Source organism: Gavia stellata, chromosome 7, assembly GCF_030936135.1.
Source record: "Gavia stellata isolate bGavSte3 chromosome 7, bGavSte3.hap2, whole genome shotgun sequence".
NCBI classification, from domain to species: Eukaryota; Metazoa; Chordata; class Aves; order Gaviiformes; family Gaviidae; genus Gavia; species Gavia stellata.
This window is the reverse complement of record NC_082600.1, coordinates 19,478,310-19,495,700: the sequence shown is the minus strand read 5'-3', so window position 1 is coordinate 19,495,700 and position 17,391 is coordinate 19,478,310. Positions and strand designations below refer to the sequence as shown.

The following is a 17,391-nucleotide window of genomic DNA, read 5'->3' as shown; positions in this document are numbered from 1 at the left end:
AAAGCTGCTGACCACATCAAAGTACGAACTCAAATAATCCTTAATCCCTCAGATGACAATTCAATGTAATATGGCATGCTCTGCATTCCAGCTGTCTAATTTAAACAACATGGATAACTGTAAAGAAGTAAAGCATAAACAGGACAATAAATATTTCATCCTAGAACAAACCACATGTGTGTCTTATGGCCTGGCAGGTCATGGGAGTCCAAGTAGCTGGCTCGGTGCTTAACAACATACAAGCATGGCATTATGGCAGCCAGGAGTCCCTGCCTTACAGCCCCGTTGATAGAGACAGAGGAGATTAGATGAAAGATTAGGAGAAAGTAAGGCTAAACAGCACTAATAGTCAGAAGAAAAAAATGCATGTGTAAGGTAATTAATCCAGCTTGGTGAATGGTCTCAGTATAAAGAAATGTAAAATAATCAAACAAACCAAATGTTAACCTAAGCAAACCTAATCCCCTCCCAGGAGTGGGGACATGAATCCTTTCTGCAAGAGGAGGGAGGAGAGGATCTGTAGTCTCACAAATAGAAGCTGTGGGCCAAAGCCATAAGATAGTTATTTCAAACACAGAGTGAACAAATACAGGAAGAAAATAAAAAAACCTTTCTTTATTAAACATATCCCCTAATTATTTCTAATATTGCACTCTCAAGGTGTTTTCCAGGAAATTGATGCCTTTTAGAGACTGATGACAAGCAAGGCTGTGTTACAATGACATACTTCAGCTACCAGGAGTAGACCATCTCTCTAGAGAATTTTTTGACATTTCAAAAAAAAGAAACAAAACTGATTATATCCTGGAAGTTATCAGCTCCAGGTTGCAGAGAGAGAGGTGTTTCAAGAAAGGTTTGAAACCAGAGAAGTGAAAGGACAAGGCAATATTAATGGTGTAACAGTTACAGATAGAAGGAGGTATGATGAGCAGATCACAAAGAAGAATCATACAGGATTCATTAGTATAATAAAGAAAAAAAAAAACCTAGAGAGGAGATGCTGGTAGAAACAGGGCTATAGAGCACAACTCCCACATCTTTAACTGCCATTATCTGCACTTGTTGCTGTATTTTGTTTCTGCTAAACCAGGAAACACAGATTATTCATACATCATATTTCTGATATTGTATTTACTGAACAATGACCAAACCCTAAGCTATAGTATCTGTGGGAGAAAACAGAGTTTAAACAGAATCCATTTAACAGGTTCCCTGACAAATGCATAGTTACTGAATTGCCTGCATGGTCTATGCTGCACAAGACACACAAATTGCGAAGGACACAATCCAAACCTTAACAAGGTTTAGTAGAATTTAGATGTAACTGAATTTGTCTTTGAACACAGTGACCCAGAGAAGCGCCTCATGTACTACCAGCCTCCTCTTCTTTTCTGAGTCAACAGACCAAATTATTTATCCCCATTGGATCCAAGAGATCTCATACCTCTGGAAGTCAATAGGAGCTTTATGATGAGGTTCAACAATCTGAGATTCAATAGTCAATCAACAGTTTGAAGGTCTCAGCCGATGCTGAGTTCCTTGTGCATGTTCTCCCAGAACATCTCATGTTACTGGATGGATTGTTTTAGGAGGTTGGTTCTGGCACAGTCTCTGCAGGGCTTGAAACTGGCTGAAGGAAAAGTTATTTCAGAGAGTTACAGAAATGTTGCAGAGATGCATTTTTTTTTCTTTTTTCTTTTTAAAAGTACATATGGGGACATTTAATTTGTTCTGTCTCCAACCTTTTCAACAGATGATGACAGCTTGTAGAGAATTATTTTCTCTAGATGCTACAGGGGCAAACAGAAAGCAGTTAAAGACGAATTCAACAGAACCACGCACCAATGACTATTAGCTTATTCCAGTCAATGCAGTCATCAAGACAACAGGTATTGAGCGGTACCAGAATGACAACAGACACGTGATTGTAACTGAACTGACTTAGCGTGTGCTTTCCTCACTATTGCCAAGCACCTCCAGAAATGACCTCACTGTACTGCATTGCTAATAAGCCTTTGGGAGGTAACACAGTTGTAATACACAGATAAATCAGATGGATACACAACACAGCCATAGCTGCAGATTTTAGATTAATGTCCTTTTTTGATGAATGCTATAGACCGCCCATGGTAGTTGTGGAGATGTCCTTCATTCCGGTACCATCATGTGATTTTTGTAATAACCCTGGCTGTTGCTCATACTGTGGCCTGTTGGGAGTTTCTGGAGCATTCAGCGGATAGGATTCCTTCGTCTCGGTCCTCAGACACCCTAAACATGTTAAACAAGAGACTCGCATCTTGGCAAAGTTCTGGTAAGTGCTTTCACTGGAAAAACAGTACAATACTGGATCAGCAACACAGTTAAAAGTAGTCAACAGAAGAGAAACATGGTAAATATTAAATATTTTCTCAGCAAATGAGCAGTTGTTCTCCAACAAGCTGCGAACCACAAGTAGGATGTGGTATGGTCCAAAGCAAACTAAAAAAATTAAAACAGTGCTTGAAACCAATCGTTTAATTTGGATTTTCTTCTTTTGAGTGCCATGACTCTTGTGAACAACTCGTAAAATCCCACAGTAAGAGAAGGCCAGCAGAAAGAAGGGGAAAAGGAAGCCAGCAGAGAAGCGGTAGTAATTGACATTGTGCTCCCAGTCTTTGATAGGGTAATGCTCAAAGCACACCACATGGCTCTCAGCATCCATACTGATATCCCTGTGTGTAAAGACAAAGCAGCACGTCATTATTTCTTTGGTCCAGATAATGATGCTCACAATAGCAGCAGCCTTCATTGTCCGAAACCGTTGAAACCGAAAAGGGTGCACTACTGCGAGATAGCGGTCGATGGAGATGCAGCAGAGGAAGCCCACGCTGATATAGATATTCTCATACAAGAGGATGCCACAAATTTTGCACAGCAGCTCATCGTAGGTCCAATTATCATGCTGTAAAACATACTGAAGCCAAAAAGGCAAAGAAAATATGTAAAGCAGGTCTGCTACAGTCAAATTGCAAAGGTAGATACCCAATTCATTTTTAGCCTTGATCTGTAAATACCCATAGTACAGTGACAGGCAGTTAGCTGGCAAGCCTAATATAAATACAAATATGTATACCACAGGGGATAATGTCTGGTGGATATCATGATTAATAGTGCACTTCTCAGTTGCATTCTCTGTGAAATTCACCATCTTCTACCTCTCCCTGTGTATCATTCATCAGGGTCCCAAATGAATAGATGTAAAATTTAATTTAATCCAGTTTCATGTATGGCTTATTTCTTCCACAAAACCTTTAGACTGAAGCGATGACTTGCTGCAGGATGTCAATAACCTGAAGGTAAAACACATGAAATCTTCAGAAGGGATACGATTGTCAAATACGTAGTACAGTTTTCAGTAAGCTGCCTTTTCCTAGCCCTAAATTTTCTTATAGTCTTTGATAGATGATAAAGCCTGTCTGGGAAATCATGATTCATATGAGTCAGTCCTAGTACAGAAAATTTTATGTCCAAGAATTCCAAAGCAATTTACAAACATTTGTCTTTTCAGCTTTATGAGTATCTAAAAGGTGAACAAATACCATCTCTCTTTCACAGATGAGGCACAAAAGTAGTAATCTGATTTGTCCAAGATGGAAAAAATGTCTCTGGCAAACCAGCAGACCACTCAGACTTCCTTAGAGGATGCAGGGTGCACAAAACAGTTCATTTTTAATGTCCATTTCTTAAATTCCCTTTAGATACAAGATACCATGGAATATGTAATTCGACCCATCAGGATGAAAAAAAAATGGAATTTTTAGCAGTCTTACAGTTACTTGTAAGCACAATCCTGAAAGCTGTCTTTCTCTGTCAGAAGGACACTGTAAAAATCTGGTACAATGTATCCCCATGGTCTCAGTCCTACAGGATATGCTATTACAGATTCCATATTTGCCATCGACTCTCAAAAACACTTATTTACTGTTACTATCTATACTTTTCTGTCTTCCCTTTTCATCATTATTGAATATGAGTATAATTGTTTTCACCTGAAGAATCTTCTATAATCCAAGCATATACCCATACAAACCATTCCTATAGTATACTACTACTATTGAAGACACTTATAAAAATAACTGCTGAAAAAGGGTTAGCACTCGGTTCAACTAGGACAAGCATTCAGCCTAGAGCCAGCTCACAGTAATTAAACCCTAGACTAAACGAAGCATTTTATCACTTCATGTGAAATATTCACATTGGCACAAATGCTCAGGACTGGAAAACAGCGGGGCAAACTGTGCCCAGTCTGAAGGGGATGTGTGTTTTACCTGATGATGCAGAACAGCGAGACTGTATTTCTCTCAATCTTCTCCCAGAAAATGCATGGTTGTAGTTAACTTCACAAAAGTGTACACAATTTGTGTACTCTTCCTACAGCTTCAGTTAATATGGATTCAAAAGGAGACAGAACTATCAGGGACAAAGATAAGGCCTTGTTGCTTTTTCCTGTTTACTATTCTAATTTATATTTTTGTCAGAATCATCTGTACTGTCTAGGAACATACAGGTTTTTTCCAAGGTACCTCTTATGAAAACATGACCACACTACAGTAGAATTACTGTCAGCTGCAGCATCGGAGGATGTTACTGTCAAATAATTTTTTTTAATAAATGTTTTTTTAAGTAGTGGTGGGCTTTACTCCCGTAGAAATTTAAAAGCAAATCACTTCCTTTGGGCAAGAAAAGAATTGCCTGGCTGAAACAAGTAACCAAACCTGCAAAGGCTTTCAGTGTTTAGCTTCAACCAATGTAGCACAGTCTCACAGAAATCACAGCAAACTTAAGGACACATGTAAATATTTAAGAATTAGAATGTGTTTTTCATTCCTTTGCTTCTCCTCTTTTTCTTACCAACAGACAGAACATCAGCCCCACTTTTGGTGGAAGTATTCTTGAGGATCTCAGATACCGTCAGTCATGAAACAATAGGCCAACATAGGCTCATCTCTCTCAAAACTTCTAAATTCATTGTCCAATGCAGCTTGCGTGAAAGACCGGTCAAGTCTAGCACAGCGCAAGCTCTGCTCTCCTCCTCTCGCTCTCACACAGCTCCTTTGGGGGTTAAGAGATTCACGCCCTCCGCTGTGGGTGGCACAATAGTTATTACAGATAAATCAAGCACAGCAGGAGAATGCTGCTTAAGGGACCCACTCACAGACACCTATGGTTCAGTTTGCAGTTTTCTCCGAGAGGCTGCCATAACCTTCCCACGGAATAACCATGATAATGTTAGCAGCGCAGATGCGTACAGCAGAAATTAATCACTAAAGTTACGTACAAATTTCCCAAAGGACTGTTACTTAGGGGCTGTTAGCTATCCTGTAACACTATCCAGTTTCTCAATGGCTTCATAACCATCAGGCAGCTCTTCTGTCTACAGGAGACCTGGCTCCACGTCTGCAAGGACAGCGCACAGAATCTTTGCCGAGGCAGGTTTGATAACCTACCTACCCCACCTCACCTATTTCCAGTCCAGAATGCCAAGCCAAGTACAATTGTATTTGAGTTTGTATTTGATACCATTTCATTTCTGTGTAATAATTGGGTGACTTTTACATGTAAGAGTTTGCCTGCGCAGGATGATTAGCACACCTAGTTATAGCCTAAAATGCCTAAAAATCTGGGATCTGTCATCTAGTCTGCCAACTAAAAGTGTCCAGGCAGTGTCCAGGTCCTGTTGATGAGGGCCAAATAGTAATTCAAAAGCTGTCAACAATTTTGAGAAGTCAGAACTCTCTTTATATGTCTAGCATAGTTCAACAGTGCTGACTTTTGCTCAGCGTTACCCAGTGAGTCAATACAGATCACAGTTATGAGAAAAAGCAGATGTACTCTACAGTTGCACTGTTTTTTGAAAATGTTTCTTTTCCTCTAAGAACTCAAAATGTTTTTATTAAATTATGTTTATGTCATGGAGAACATGATCGTAAAAATAATTTCTGTTTAGATTAAAGGCCTTGCCAGAATGCAGAATGTGAAGGAGACAGCAGAAGTCTTACTGATATGACATTATGCTAATATAATATACTTATGTATATTACCATATGTCACTTATGATTACAGCAACATTTCCTGCTCCCGGAGGAAGAGCTGGAGTCTGCTGTTTCGGGGGGCAGGAAGAGAAGGCTGGCTGTTACAAATCACTTTGCCTTGTGCTAACAAACCCTCCCCGATTTCAAAGACGGGGATGAAAAACAAAGGTCCAGATTCTTGCTTGTGCAATAGCTGTCTTACACCGCTCTTCTGGTCAGCAGCAGCAGTGAGCCTGGAAATCCTTTCCTTGGTTCAGTCTCCTCAGTGCAGGGGCTCTGGGACACCTTTGTGCCCTGGGACACCTTTGTGCCCTCTGACCCCTCCTGCCTGGCTAGTGACAGGCTTGGTAGCCAAATGGGAAATATAAAGGGAGTTCACCTTTCTCCCAGCACCAAGTATAGGAAACATAGCTCTGCACCAGCCAGGAAGTGAAACTATGCTTTTTCAACAAACCTGGTATCGAAGTACTGCAATGGCAGTGTTAAACAGATGGGTGCAGAAGAGCCCACCCTGTTATTAAGAACATAATACACAATACCTTACAAGCTGTCTGGAAAAGTGGAAACTGAAGAAAAGGTGATGCAGCGTATGGACAAGAAAAGGCAAATAGCTCCCCCATTACTTAGTGACCTCATCTGGGTAGTAGGAGGAGAAAAATGAAAAACGTTGCTGTATGAAAAACATCTGGGACGCAGATAATCATAAAGCTGAAAGCAGTTACAAATGGGAACACACAGGCATTCTTTTTAGACAGCTTTAATATGGAAATAGTGCAGCTGTGTGATTTTTTAGAGCATAGTTTACGTAATACCTTCAGTATCACGAGTCTGCAGACATTTCCAGGCAATATTTCTCTCTCATATATGCCCATGTCTTTTAGATGATAGTCATCTAAACCCAAGTCTTGGAAACAAATTAGACGAGTCTCACAATCTACAGGAGTTCTAAACAATTCTCTTGTTCACAGAATCACAGAATCAGTACGGTTGGAAAAGACCTGTAAGATCATCGAGTCCAACCTGGGGAGGAAAAAAAAAAAAAAAAAAAACAAACAAACAAACAAAAACAAACAAACAAAAAAAAAACACACACAAAAAAAAAAACCACCACAAAACCCACGCCACACAACAACAATAACAAGCCACAACCCACCCAACACCACACAGCACCATGTCCATCAAGCTACATCCCACAATGCCACATCCACACGCTCCTTGAATACCTCCAGGGAGGGTGACTCTACCACCTCCCTGGGCAGCCTATTCCAGTGTTTCACTACTCTCTCAGTGAAGAACTTTTTCCTAATGTCTAGCCTGAACCTCCCCTGTCGCAACTTGAGGCCATTTCCTCTAGTCCTGTCACTAGTCACTTGGGAGAAGAGACCAACACCCACCGCTCTGCAACCCCCTTTCAGGTAGTTGTAGAGAGCGATAAGGTCTCCCCTCAGCCTCCTCTTCTCCAGGCTAAACAACCCCAGCTCCCTCAGCCGCTCCTCATAAGACTTGTGTTCCAGACCCCTCACCAGCTTCGTCGCCCTTCTCTGGACACACTCCAGCACCTCAATGTCCTTCTTGTAGTGAGGGGCCCAAAACTGAACACAGTATTCGAGGTGCGGCCTCACCAGAGCCGAGTACAGAGGCACGATCACCTCCCTGCTCCTGCTGGCCACACCATTTCTGATACAGGCCAGGATGCCGTTGGCCTTTTTGGCCACCTGGGCACACTGCTGGCTCATATTCAGCCGGCTGTCGATCAACACCCCCAGGTCCTTTTCTGCGGGGGAACTTTCCAGCCACTCATCCCCAAGCCTGTAGCGTTGCCTGGGGTTGTTGTGGCCGAAGTGTAGAACCCGGCACTTGGCCTTATTGAACTTCATCCGGTTGGCCTCAGCCCATCGATCCAGCCTGTCCAGATCCCTGGATGAATCCTGAATGAAAAATAAAGCCAAGGATCACTGGGCTTCAGAGAGCTTCGCTTTTACTTGGTGTAAAAAAGCCAACTTTCGTTACTCACTGGACAGTTCAACAACAGATTCTTTTCTTTCCGAACTCCTTTGTGCCTTAACTGTTGACAAAAACGTGACTCCCCCCTGCACCATGAGCAGCTCATGTGTTAAGCGCTGGCTGCTGGCAACAGCACAGGAAGTATCTCAGAGCCACTTACAACAACAGCCTCTTCAGCTCGGACTGAGTACTAGCATGGAGCCTGGGTGGGCTTTTAGTTTCTATGAACATTGCTACAATTTTCCTCATAAGAAATCTGTCTCCAATTAGACCTACACATTTTTAGCAGAGACAAATGGGACTACACCAAAGGACTTCCTTGTAGGCATTTGCAAAAGTTATGCACACAGCTTGTCTCATCCACAAAGCACTCGTTTCCTTCAACAGGGAGCGTAATGTGGTCGTGTGCCTTTACGTGACAGTAGCTGTCTTGCTGTTTAATCTGTCCCTGCATCTGTCATACACTGCAGATAGGCCTGAGTCACTTGACTGTCATAGCAGGACTTGGACTGCACTGCGTATCTCGGAACCAGAAACCTGAGGTTGTTTCAGTTTAGGATTTAGTTCAGATCATTACCTACACAAACACCAGCCCTTAAATTCACACACTAAGCTTCTCCCGACACTTGAGGGTTTTTCAGCTTGGTTGATCCTGGTTCCCAAAGCCTGGAGGAATACAGTCAGGTAAAGAGGCTGGGAAGCGATGACCAGCAGAAGGGACTAGGGACCAGTCAAACAATATAAAATGGGCAGAAACTGGCTAATATCCTTACAGCAAGTTTAAAAAAAAAAAAAAAAGATGCAGAAGAAAATGGAAATCAGAGTGCATGACTGAGTATCAGGAAATGCCACAATGATGTTTGGATTCAACTGGAAGAATTATGATGTCAAAGAAGGACCTGTTGGAGCAGGTCCAGAGGAGGGCCACAAAAATGGTCAGAGGGATGGAACACCTCTCCTATGAGGAAAGGCTGAGAGAGTTGGGGTGGTTCAGCCTGCAGAAAAGAAGGCGCCGGGGAGACCTTATTACAACCTTTCAATGCTTAAAGGGGGCTTCTAAGAAAGATGGGGACAGACTCTTTAGTAGGGCCGGTTGTGATATGGTAATGGTTTTACACTAAAAGAGGGTAGATTCAGACTAGATATGAAGAAGAAATTTTTTACGATGAGGGTGGTGAAACACCAGAACAAGTTGCCCAGAGAGGTGGTAGATGCCCCATCCCTGGAAACATCCAAGGTCAGGTCGGATGGGGCTCTGAGCAACCTGATCTATTTGAAGGAGTCCCTGCTCATTGTAGGGGGGTTGGACTAGATGACCTTTAAAGGACCCTTCCAACCCAAACTATTCTATGATTCTAAAAGGGTCACAAGCAGAAACAGCCATAAAAGGCAACAAAGGATGTTTCTATTAACACAGAAGAAAAGGAAGGGAAGAGACAGACAAGTACGTAAGAGACACAAGCACAAATTATAGATCTAAACATAGCTGAAATATTTGTTGTTCATTTTTATTTCAACCTTTAGAACCAAAATTGTGAACCAGCATCTAATAAAAGTGTTTTTAACAGTAGGATGGGGGCATAGAAAAATTAGATAAGCAAAGGCTAACAGATATTTTGAAAGCTTCTGTGCACTCCGAGGGACCTAGCTAAAGCAATTTGTGAACTATTGCTGATGATATTTCAGAAATTATGGTGGATTGGGGTAAAACAGACATAACAGCTGTCTTGTGAAGAGAGTAGCTGGAGAATTATACACCAGTCAGCCTAGCTTCAACCAGAACCAGTCATCAGACAATCAATATACATATTTGTGCATTTACAGAAGTGACTCACAGCTGTGGAGACTCACCCCAAGTGAGTCCTGCCATACCTCAGGAGTCGATGAAGTTGGGCTGGGGTTGGCAGCTGCATTTACTTCACACCCTGTCTCGGAAAGATGGGAGAAGCTCTGGCCTCAGTCCGACCTGCTTTCTGCAGAAGGACCAGCGCAGGCATGGATGGGCCCTATTTTCCCTGCAACATGCAGCCTTACCAGGCTGCAGATCATGTTGCTGTTCCAGTGAGCAGAAAGCAAAGGAGAGTTGGAAGGGATGAAAGACAGTAGTGGAAGCTGGTTAATCCATGAACCCATTGCCTCCCCTCCCCTGCCAATGGTCAGTCCTGCCCCACACAGCATCACACCAAAATATCAACCCAGTCATGTCAGTACCCCAGCTACCAGAAGCTGCCTGCCACAGCTCAGTGCCATCCCAGTCCTCACTGCCCTGTCAGCCTGATTTCAGACATGACAGCTTCCTCCTCAACAGCTTTCAGCTCCCGTGATATCCTAACAATTCGTTTCTCACACAGAACCCCCACGCACCAGGGCTATCGATTCACAGGGGGAAGGCAGGACTAGAGAGGGAACAGAGTCAGCAGCTGCATTTCAGGGCTGGTGAAAGCCAGGGAAGGAACAGGGGGAGAAGACGTAGAGGCAGCAAGGGCAGCAGCACTGCAGCCAAACAGCTTGGGAGGCTGCTTTAGAGATGCTGCTGTAATGAGAGACACACGATTCAACAAGAAACAGTAGTGTCAGACCAATCTCATTTCTGTCTTTGATGAGGTATGCGGCTGAAGCAACAACTGTAATACATTTTGATTTTATGAAGACTTTTGACACATCCCAATGTACATTCTCATTAACACCTGGGAAATTGTAAAGGCATGAGGTACTGCCGGATGTGTTACACAACCACACTCAGAAAGAAGCCACCTGTAGTTCACTATTGATCTGGAATGATGGACTGAGTTGAGTGTGCAATAATCTGCCCTTTTCAGGATGCTAGTCAGTATTTTTGTTATTCATAATTTCATAGTTTCTATCCCATTCAGAATGGGATAGAAAATGCACTTACTAAATCAGCAAATGATACTGACTTGGGAAGGCGTATATAACACAAACAGGATTTAAGATGATCTTGGTCTGAAAACAAAACAAAATCCATTGAGGGCAAATGCAAAATTACTGTGCTTGGAAAGAAAAAAAATACCAGATTTTCAGTATGCAATGGGGAATATCTGGCTATGCAGCAGGATGGATAACAATGCACTTAGGTTCACTCTGTTACTGCTGAGAAGAAAAGAATTACAGTGGGATGCAGTACTTAAAGGGCACAAAGTTAGGTGCCCTGTCTACTCAGCACTGGTAAAGTCTCTGGAACCTTTTGCACTGTAAGAGATACACAGGCAAGTTAGAAAAAGTCCAAATATTTTGGGCAACCAAACCGTGCAATCCCCATTTCTCTGTTTTCACAAATTCAAAATTAGGTTCCCTTACAGACAGGAGTTTCCTGAAGGTTAAGTTGGTAGTGCTTGTGAAGCCCTCAAACGTCCTACCAATGACTGCTGTAGATAAAACAAACAAATGGACGATAGGCACATTTATTAGAGGTGGAAACAATTCTAGTAACATATTTTATCCTTGTTCATCACTTGGGATAAGGCAACATATTACACAGCTACCTTTAGGAGCACAATGCAAAGCCAAGGAGATATACTCAAGCTAGCACTGACTGTTATTTCAGGGACCAGAAACAGCAAAGCTGCAGTGGTGTGATACTTGGCCTGGCAGATCAAAGAAAAAGGGTGCAGGAAGAGAACCAAGCTAATTCCAGTCTACTGCATTATGTTTCTACAAGAAAGGTGCTCAGATTTGGCTCAAGCATCTCAGCAGGGCACTGGTTTTATTGAGCTCAGAAAGAGTTGGCATGGCTCATATTGAGACAAAAGTCCAGTAGAAATAACGATTCTACTCATTAAAAATCACAGCCTGGTTTGAATATGCAAGCGGGCTAAAAATTAGGTTGCACTAGAGACCTTAAGATTTCTAATTCCTGACCCCAGTGTACTTGACCTTGATGCTCACTTTCTTTTAGTGCAGCTCGTTTTATGTGCACCATCAACATATCTTTTCAGGGCATGGGATTAATTTCTCAACTGACCATATCATGTATTTTTTAATTGGATCAGTTTCTAAACCATTCTCAGTGAATCTGGAATTAAACATATACCACTTTAAAGACAGATACATGGTCCCTAAGAGTATAAATTATAAGTCACTAACAACAGAAAGTGTGCAGAAATTTTGTTTTTGTCAAACCTCTGCGTGAAGAGCAGTTGGCTGCAAGGACTTTTGTTTCTGTCTTCTGCTGGTTTTGTTGTTTGTAAAGCAAAAAGGCTACCCCTCTGCTATACTTACTTTCCATTTTTTTTTCTGTCTGCTTTTTTGCATTAGAAGAACAAACTCTGTATGTCGTTCTCTTTGCAAGAGAGTCTTACCGGAAGCATACAGTAAAAAAGTGGACTGTATCTTTTTAAACCTCTGAAACCACCTTACGTAAATTGGAAAAAAAAAGCAAAAACTCAATTCCTCCTTAAACTGAATTCCCTTCTAAAGTTAGTTAGGTCTATACACAGCCCGTTCAGTGTTTGTTAACCTGTGAGTGGACCCTTCTAACGTGAACCTCTGTGTATAATAATTATTACTCTGTGTATCTGTTTCAGTGGGAGGAAACCAAAGAAGTATTCTGCAAATTACAAATCACTTTACTTTTGTCATTATTGTATGACTCCATTTATAAACCTATTGTCAAAGAAGGAAGCCAGCAACATTTTTTCAGAACCCACATAAACAAAAGACTAATTAGTCACTTTGATATCCCGGGAATTTGTCCCAACTTCGTCATTTCTGCTTACTAAATTTCTCCGAAGTCTGAAGTAAGCTAGTTACATTAAATACTTCATCACTAAAACTTCAGATGCCATCTGGCCCACAGTGATGGAGTAGCTGAGGGTTTCGTGCCCTCAACTTGTAAATTCGTCATTAGGAATTGATCATGTGGATTTGAGTAGCAGGTTCACGTTAAAATACTTGAATCATTAATCTTTTTTTCCTCATGGTGAATTCGATGCTTGTTGAAAGCAATAGATTGGACATCACCAGAAGCTGAGAAATTATGGCTGTGCAGCCTAACATAAGCAGTGTGGGCTGATGAACGTAATGCAGCTAGAAGCCAATGAAGATAGCCCATGTATATTAGCCACGTAATTAATCCAAAGAATGTCATGACCTCTAAATCTAGTTCCAATGCTCATTTCCCATCAGTAATGACATGGTAGTGTAGTTTAATCTTACAAGTGCCCTGGCCTGGAGATCATGAAGCTCTGTAAGGAACAGCTGAATCAGTATGGATCACAAACCTAAATGTTCTATGTTCAACCCACTTCGTAAGTCAAACTCACTCTCAATTAAGCATGAAGCCACCTAGAAAGCAAGCAGCTGAGCGCTTCTGAATGGCCGTAAGAGAGCTAAGGTACCACACACCAGTAACTTGTAATAACACATTACCCTGTAAGCTACACTGGGAGAGGTCACAGGGAGGACTTGTTGAAACACAGAATTTACATTCCTGGAAAATGTCAATATTTCAGAAAAAAATGCCCTGAATAACCCAGGAGATTATCATCCTAGGCTCACATCTGTCATTTTAATTAGAGCACCAAGTATCCAGCTTCTTTCTTACCTGATGTGCAAACTGCTGTATACAACATATTACATGTTCCATATGATATGAGAAATCAGTAATAAAGCATATCCTATTTTACAGCAGAACACTGGGAAGGATGTGGGGGTTCCGGGGGTCACATACTGAACTGAAGTCAACAACACACTTTTATAGAACAACTACCCCCCCCAGCATATCACGCTGGGATGTCTCAGCAGGCTGTAGGTACCACCTCTCCGTCCTGTGCACCTGAGTAAGGCTCTACAGAGGTGCACGGATCCTCTGGGATCTGCTGGCTGTGGTCAGGAGAAGTCCAGGGGAAAGGTCAGAGGTCTAGTAAAGCCAAAGACTGAGGGAGGCAGACTTGTTTAGTCTAAAGAAGATCTGATTGAGGGCAAATACAGGAACAACCTTCAAACAAGTTAAAGATTGTTGCAAAGATGAGAGAGGCTCAGTTAAACACCATGAAAAACTTTCCACTAACAAAGGCAAGTGGAGCACTGGGATAGATGGTGCATGGGATGTAGGGCTATCATCATGGAAGGTCTTCAAGTTTGGCAGACAACTTGAGAATGGTTCAGTTGATGCCCCTTCAAGGCAAAGAAATGTTTGGGGAGCTCTTAGGACTTTCCCATTCTGTTCTCCACTATTGTTTTCCCAGATGACATGACACAACTCATCCCTCTCAGCGACACGCAATAGCGTGGAAACAAATTGTATAAATCTGACATGAAGTAAAATAATTTCCACAAAGGAATTTTATTTTTAAACAAATCATCATTTTCCAATGATTTTTCATGAAATGTTTTTCATTTTGAAAGTTTTTTCCTAGAAATTAAAGCTATATCAAAGTGAAATCTATATGACTTCACACGCACAAAAACTAATACAAAAAATCCATGTTCTGCTCCTATACCATTTAATTTCAGGTTTTTATGACTTTGGGCTTCTTAGGTGACACCTGCACATATAGAGGACAACTTGACATGAAGGGTAAGGAAGGCAGATAGTATAACAGGCACAGTTAGTCCACTATCACAGACTACTACTTATTCTTTATCTAGGATTAGGGTCTTTTTACCAAATGCAAGGTCTGAACAACTGGCTGAGCACTGGGAAGTGCTGAAAAGAAACTATACTTTGGAAAGTCCCTGTTTATGGTAATAAGAAGTTCATGCAATGTGTAATTCCAGGCAAGCAGTCCAAGTGGTATCAGGGAGGTGAATCACATAACAGGAATTAGTCATGCCATAGTTGCCTCAAAGCTTTTAAAAATGACCCTCATCTGCCCCCTCCTTCCTGCTGTTAAAGATCAGCCAGGTGGATGACACGACCCTCCAAATACTTCACCGCTGAGCTACTGTGACTCGCTCCTACCCACAGGGGACATCTCACTGAGGCTTCGTGGCTGACTTGCTTCAGTACAGGTCAGTGGGTGGAGGAAAACACATCACACCACTTTCTGCAGAAATCTTAAATCTCTCTTTTCCTCAGAGAACAACTCCAAATCTTCCTTTCCACTCAACTAAAGCCTCAGCCAACCCAACCTCCCTCTCCCGCACAATCCTCCTTGACACAAAGCCCAAGCCCTGTCCTGTCTCTATTGCACAGGCAGCAGGCACATAAGTAATGATCAATCACAGACAACAGAACTCCTTATAATCCTAAATCTGTGCGCTGATCCTTATTTAAAACGACAATGCAAGAAAAGCCAAGATTACACAGGTCTTACTGATTAGAAGCCACACAAGCCATGATCAATATGCAATGTTACCAGTAAGGAACAAGGACTGGAACAACTGTGTTGTAGCCTGGGATTGAGAAATAGGAACTTCACCCTTCTGAATTAAATGAGTTCTGATTCATTTTACCATCTACAACCTTGGGGAAAATCACTCTTCTGACTCATTTTCCCAGACTCTGCATTACTGCCTCTTTTGATGCTGCAGCCTGCTCTGACACCAGCACTGTGCTCCATCAGGCAATGCCAGATGTCTTGCATAGAAATCAGTGACTTAAGGTTTAGGTCATATCTGTATTGCATTTCAATGATTTTTTTACTTACTTGGTTTGCCAGTGTGCCCATCTACCCCCAGCACTGCCATACAGCCCCTGCTTCACAGAGCGACTGCCCAAAGAGAGCCGTGGCCCCGTGGGAGTCTCCCTACAGATTTCTCAGCAGCCTGAGCATGGGGACCCAGTTACAGCACATGGGCCATAGGACACTGCTGGCACCCCATACCGGTCAGCATGCATGAACCCAGGTCGGGCAGAGTGAGTCAGATGTTAGCCTGTACCTTTGCCCAAATGCTTATGGCACTATACAGACATAGCCAATGTGTATATTGAGAACAACTTGCTCTCTGTACCCATATGCTCTCACAGAAAGGGGAAGCAGTGCCAACAACATGCAAGGCAGTCCCTTCTGTCGAGCCTCCCCAGCATCATTTACTGGTTACAAGGGAAAAATTGTGTTTGAAAAGCTAAGCAGGGACCAAATTCTCTTTCTGCTTGCATCTTTTATAATGCCACTGCCTCCAGACAGAACAAGGTATAATTAAACTCAAGTATCAGCACATCATGCCCTCCAAACAGAACTATCTCATTAACTGAAAGTAGTTTGGAAAGCAACCAAACATCCATCTGTACAATTTTTTTCTCCTCCTTTATTGATAGTTCAGTGGATAGAACTGATTTTGCAGTACTGCTGACAAGCGGTAGCTTGGGACACCAATAATCAATGTTTGACTAATAACGTTTGACAAATAGCAAAGGCTGTCTGAGAGAAAAATTTTGCTTGCTAGGTCTAACTGAAATGTGGTTGACACTCTGCCATGTCTAAAGAGATTGAGCACATCCTCTGTTCAAGAAGAATGTTAACATTTTCATTATTCCATACATCAGCAAATAATGATACATTCAATAAAGTCATCTCTCTTTTAAATGATATTTTCTGCATATAAGATTCAGTATATGATTCATTTTGTACAGCAAAAGTTTTGAGACACGGTAAAGTGAAAAGCTGTTCGCAATATTTGGATATTTTTCCTTTCCTCCCCTCACTTTTCTTTGACCTCATTCTTTTTCTTCTGTTTGGATTTATCACAGAATCACAGAATCATTAAGGTTGGAAAAGACCTGTAAGATCATAAAGTCCAACCATCAGCCAACATCACCACGCCCATTAAACCATGTCCCACAATGCCTCGTCCACACATTCCTTGAACACCTCCAGTGATGGTGACTCCACCACCTCCCTGGGCAGCTTATTCCAGTGTCTCACCACTCTCTCAGTAAAGAAATTTTTCCTAATATCCCGTCTAAACATCCCCTGGTGCAACTTGAGGCCATTTCCTCTTGTCCTGTCACTAGTCACTTGGGAGAAGAGACCAACACCCACCTCGCTGCAACCCCCTTTCAGGCAATTGTAGAGAGCGAAGATTCAATCAAAGAGATGAAATTCAGCATAGGATAGGAGCCTGTTCAACTGAAGCACCTAACATCACGTGCACTGTCACCATTTAAAACTGGAATAATTCTTTTGTGCCTTTGTACTATGTTTGTGTTTCTGGCTTACACTGATCCCCATTGTGTATTTCAAACATGTTTCTGTTCTAGATCCGATTCTTTCTAGTCTAGCACACCACCCACCCTTCCATGCACTGCTATTTAGCTGTTCTCATTTCCTTTCAGACTCGGTTGAGTCTTTTTTGGCCCCTGTTCTGTATTTCTGTATTTCTTCCTTGGATCCAGCATTGGGGTGGGGGTAGG

At 42.0% G+C, this 17,391-nt stretch overlaps 1 protein-coding gene across 1 annotated transcript; it reads right to left on the bottom strand.

Annotated features, from left to right (window-relative positions):
- Positions 1-2,071: 2,071 nt before the first annotated feature.
- Positions 2,072-3,211, bottom strand: GPR68 (G protein-coupled receptor 68). The gene has a single exon (XM_009819666.2). It carries the CDS (start codon positions 3,185-3,187, stop codon positions 2,114-2,116), a length of 1,074 nt encoding a protein of 357 aa, XP_009817968.1. The 5' UTR covers positions 3,188-3,211; the 3' UTR covers positions 2,072-2,113.
- Positions 3,212-17,391: the final 14,180 nt, after the last annotated feature.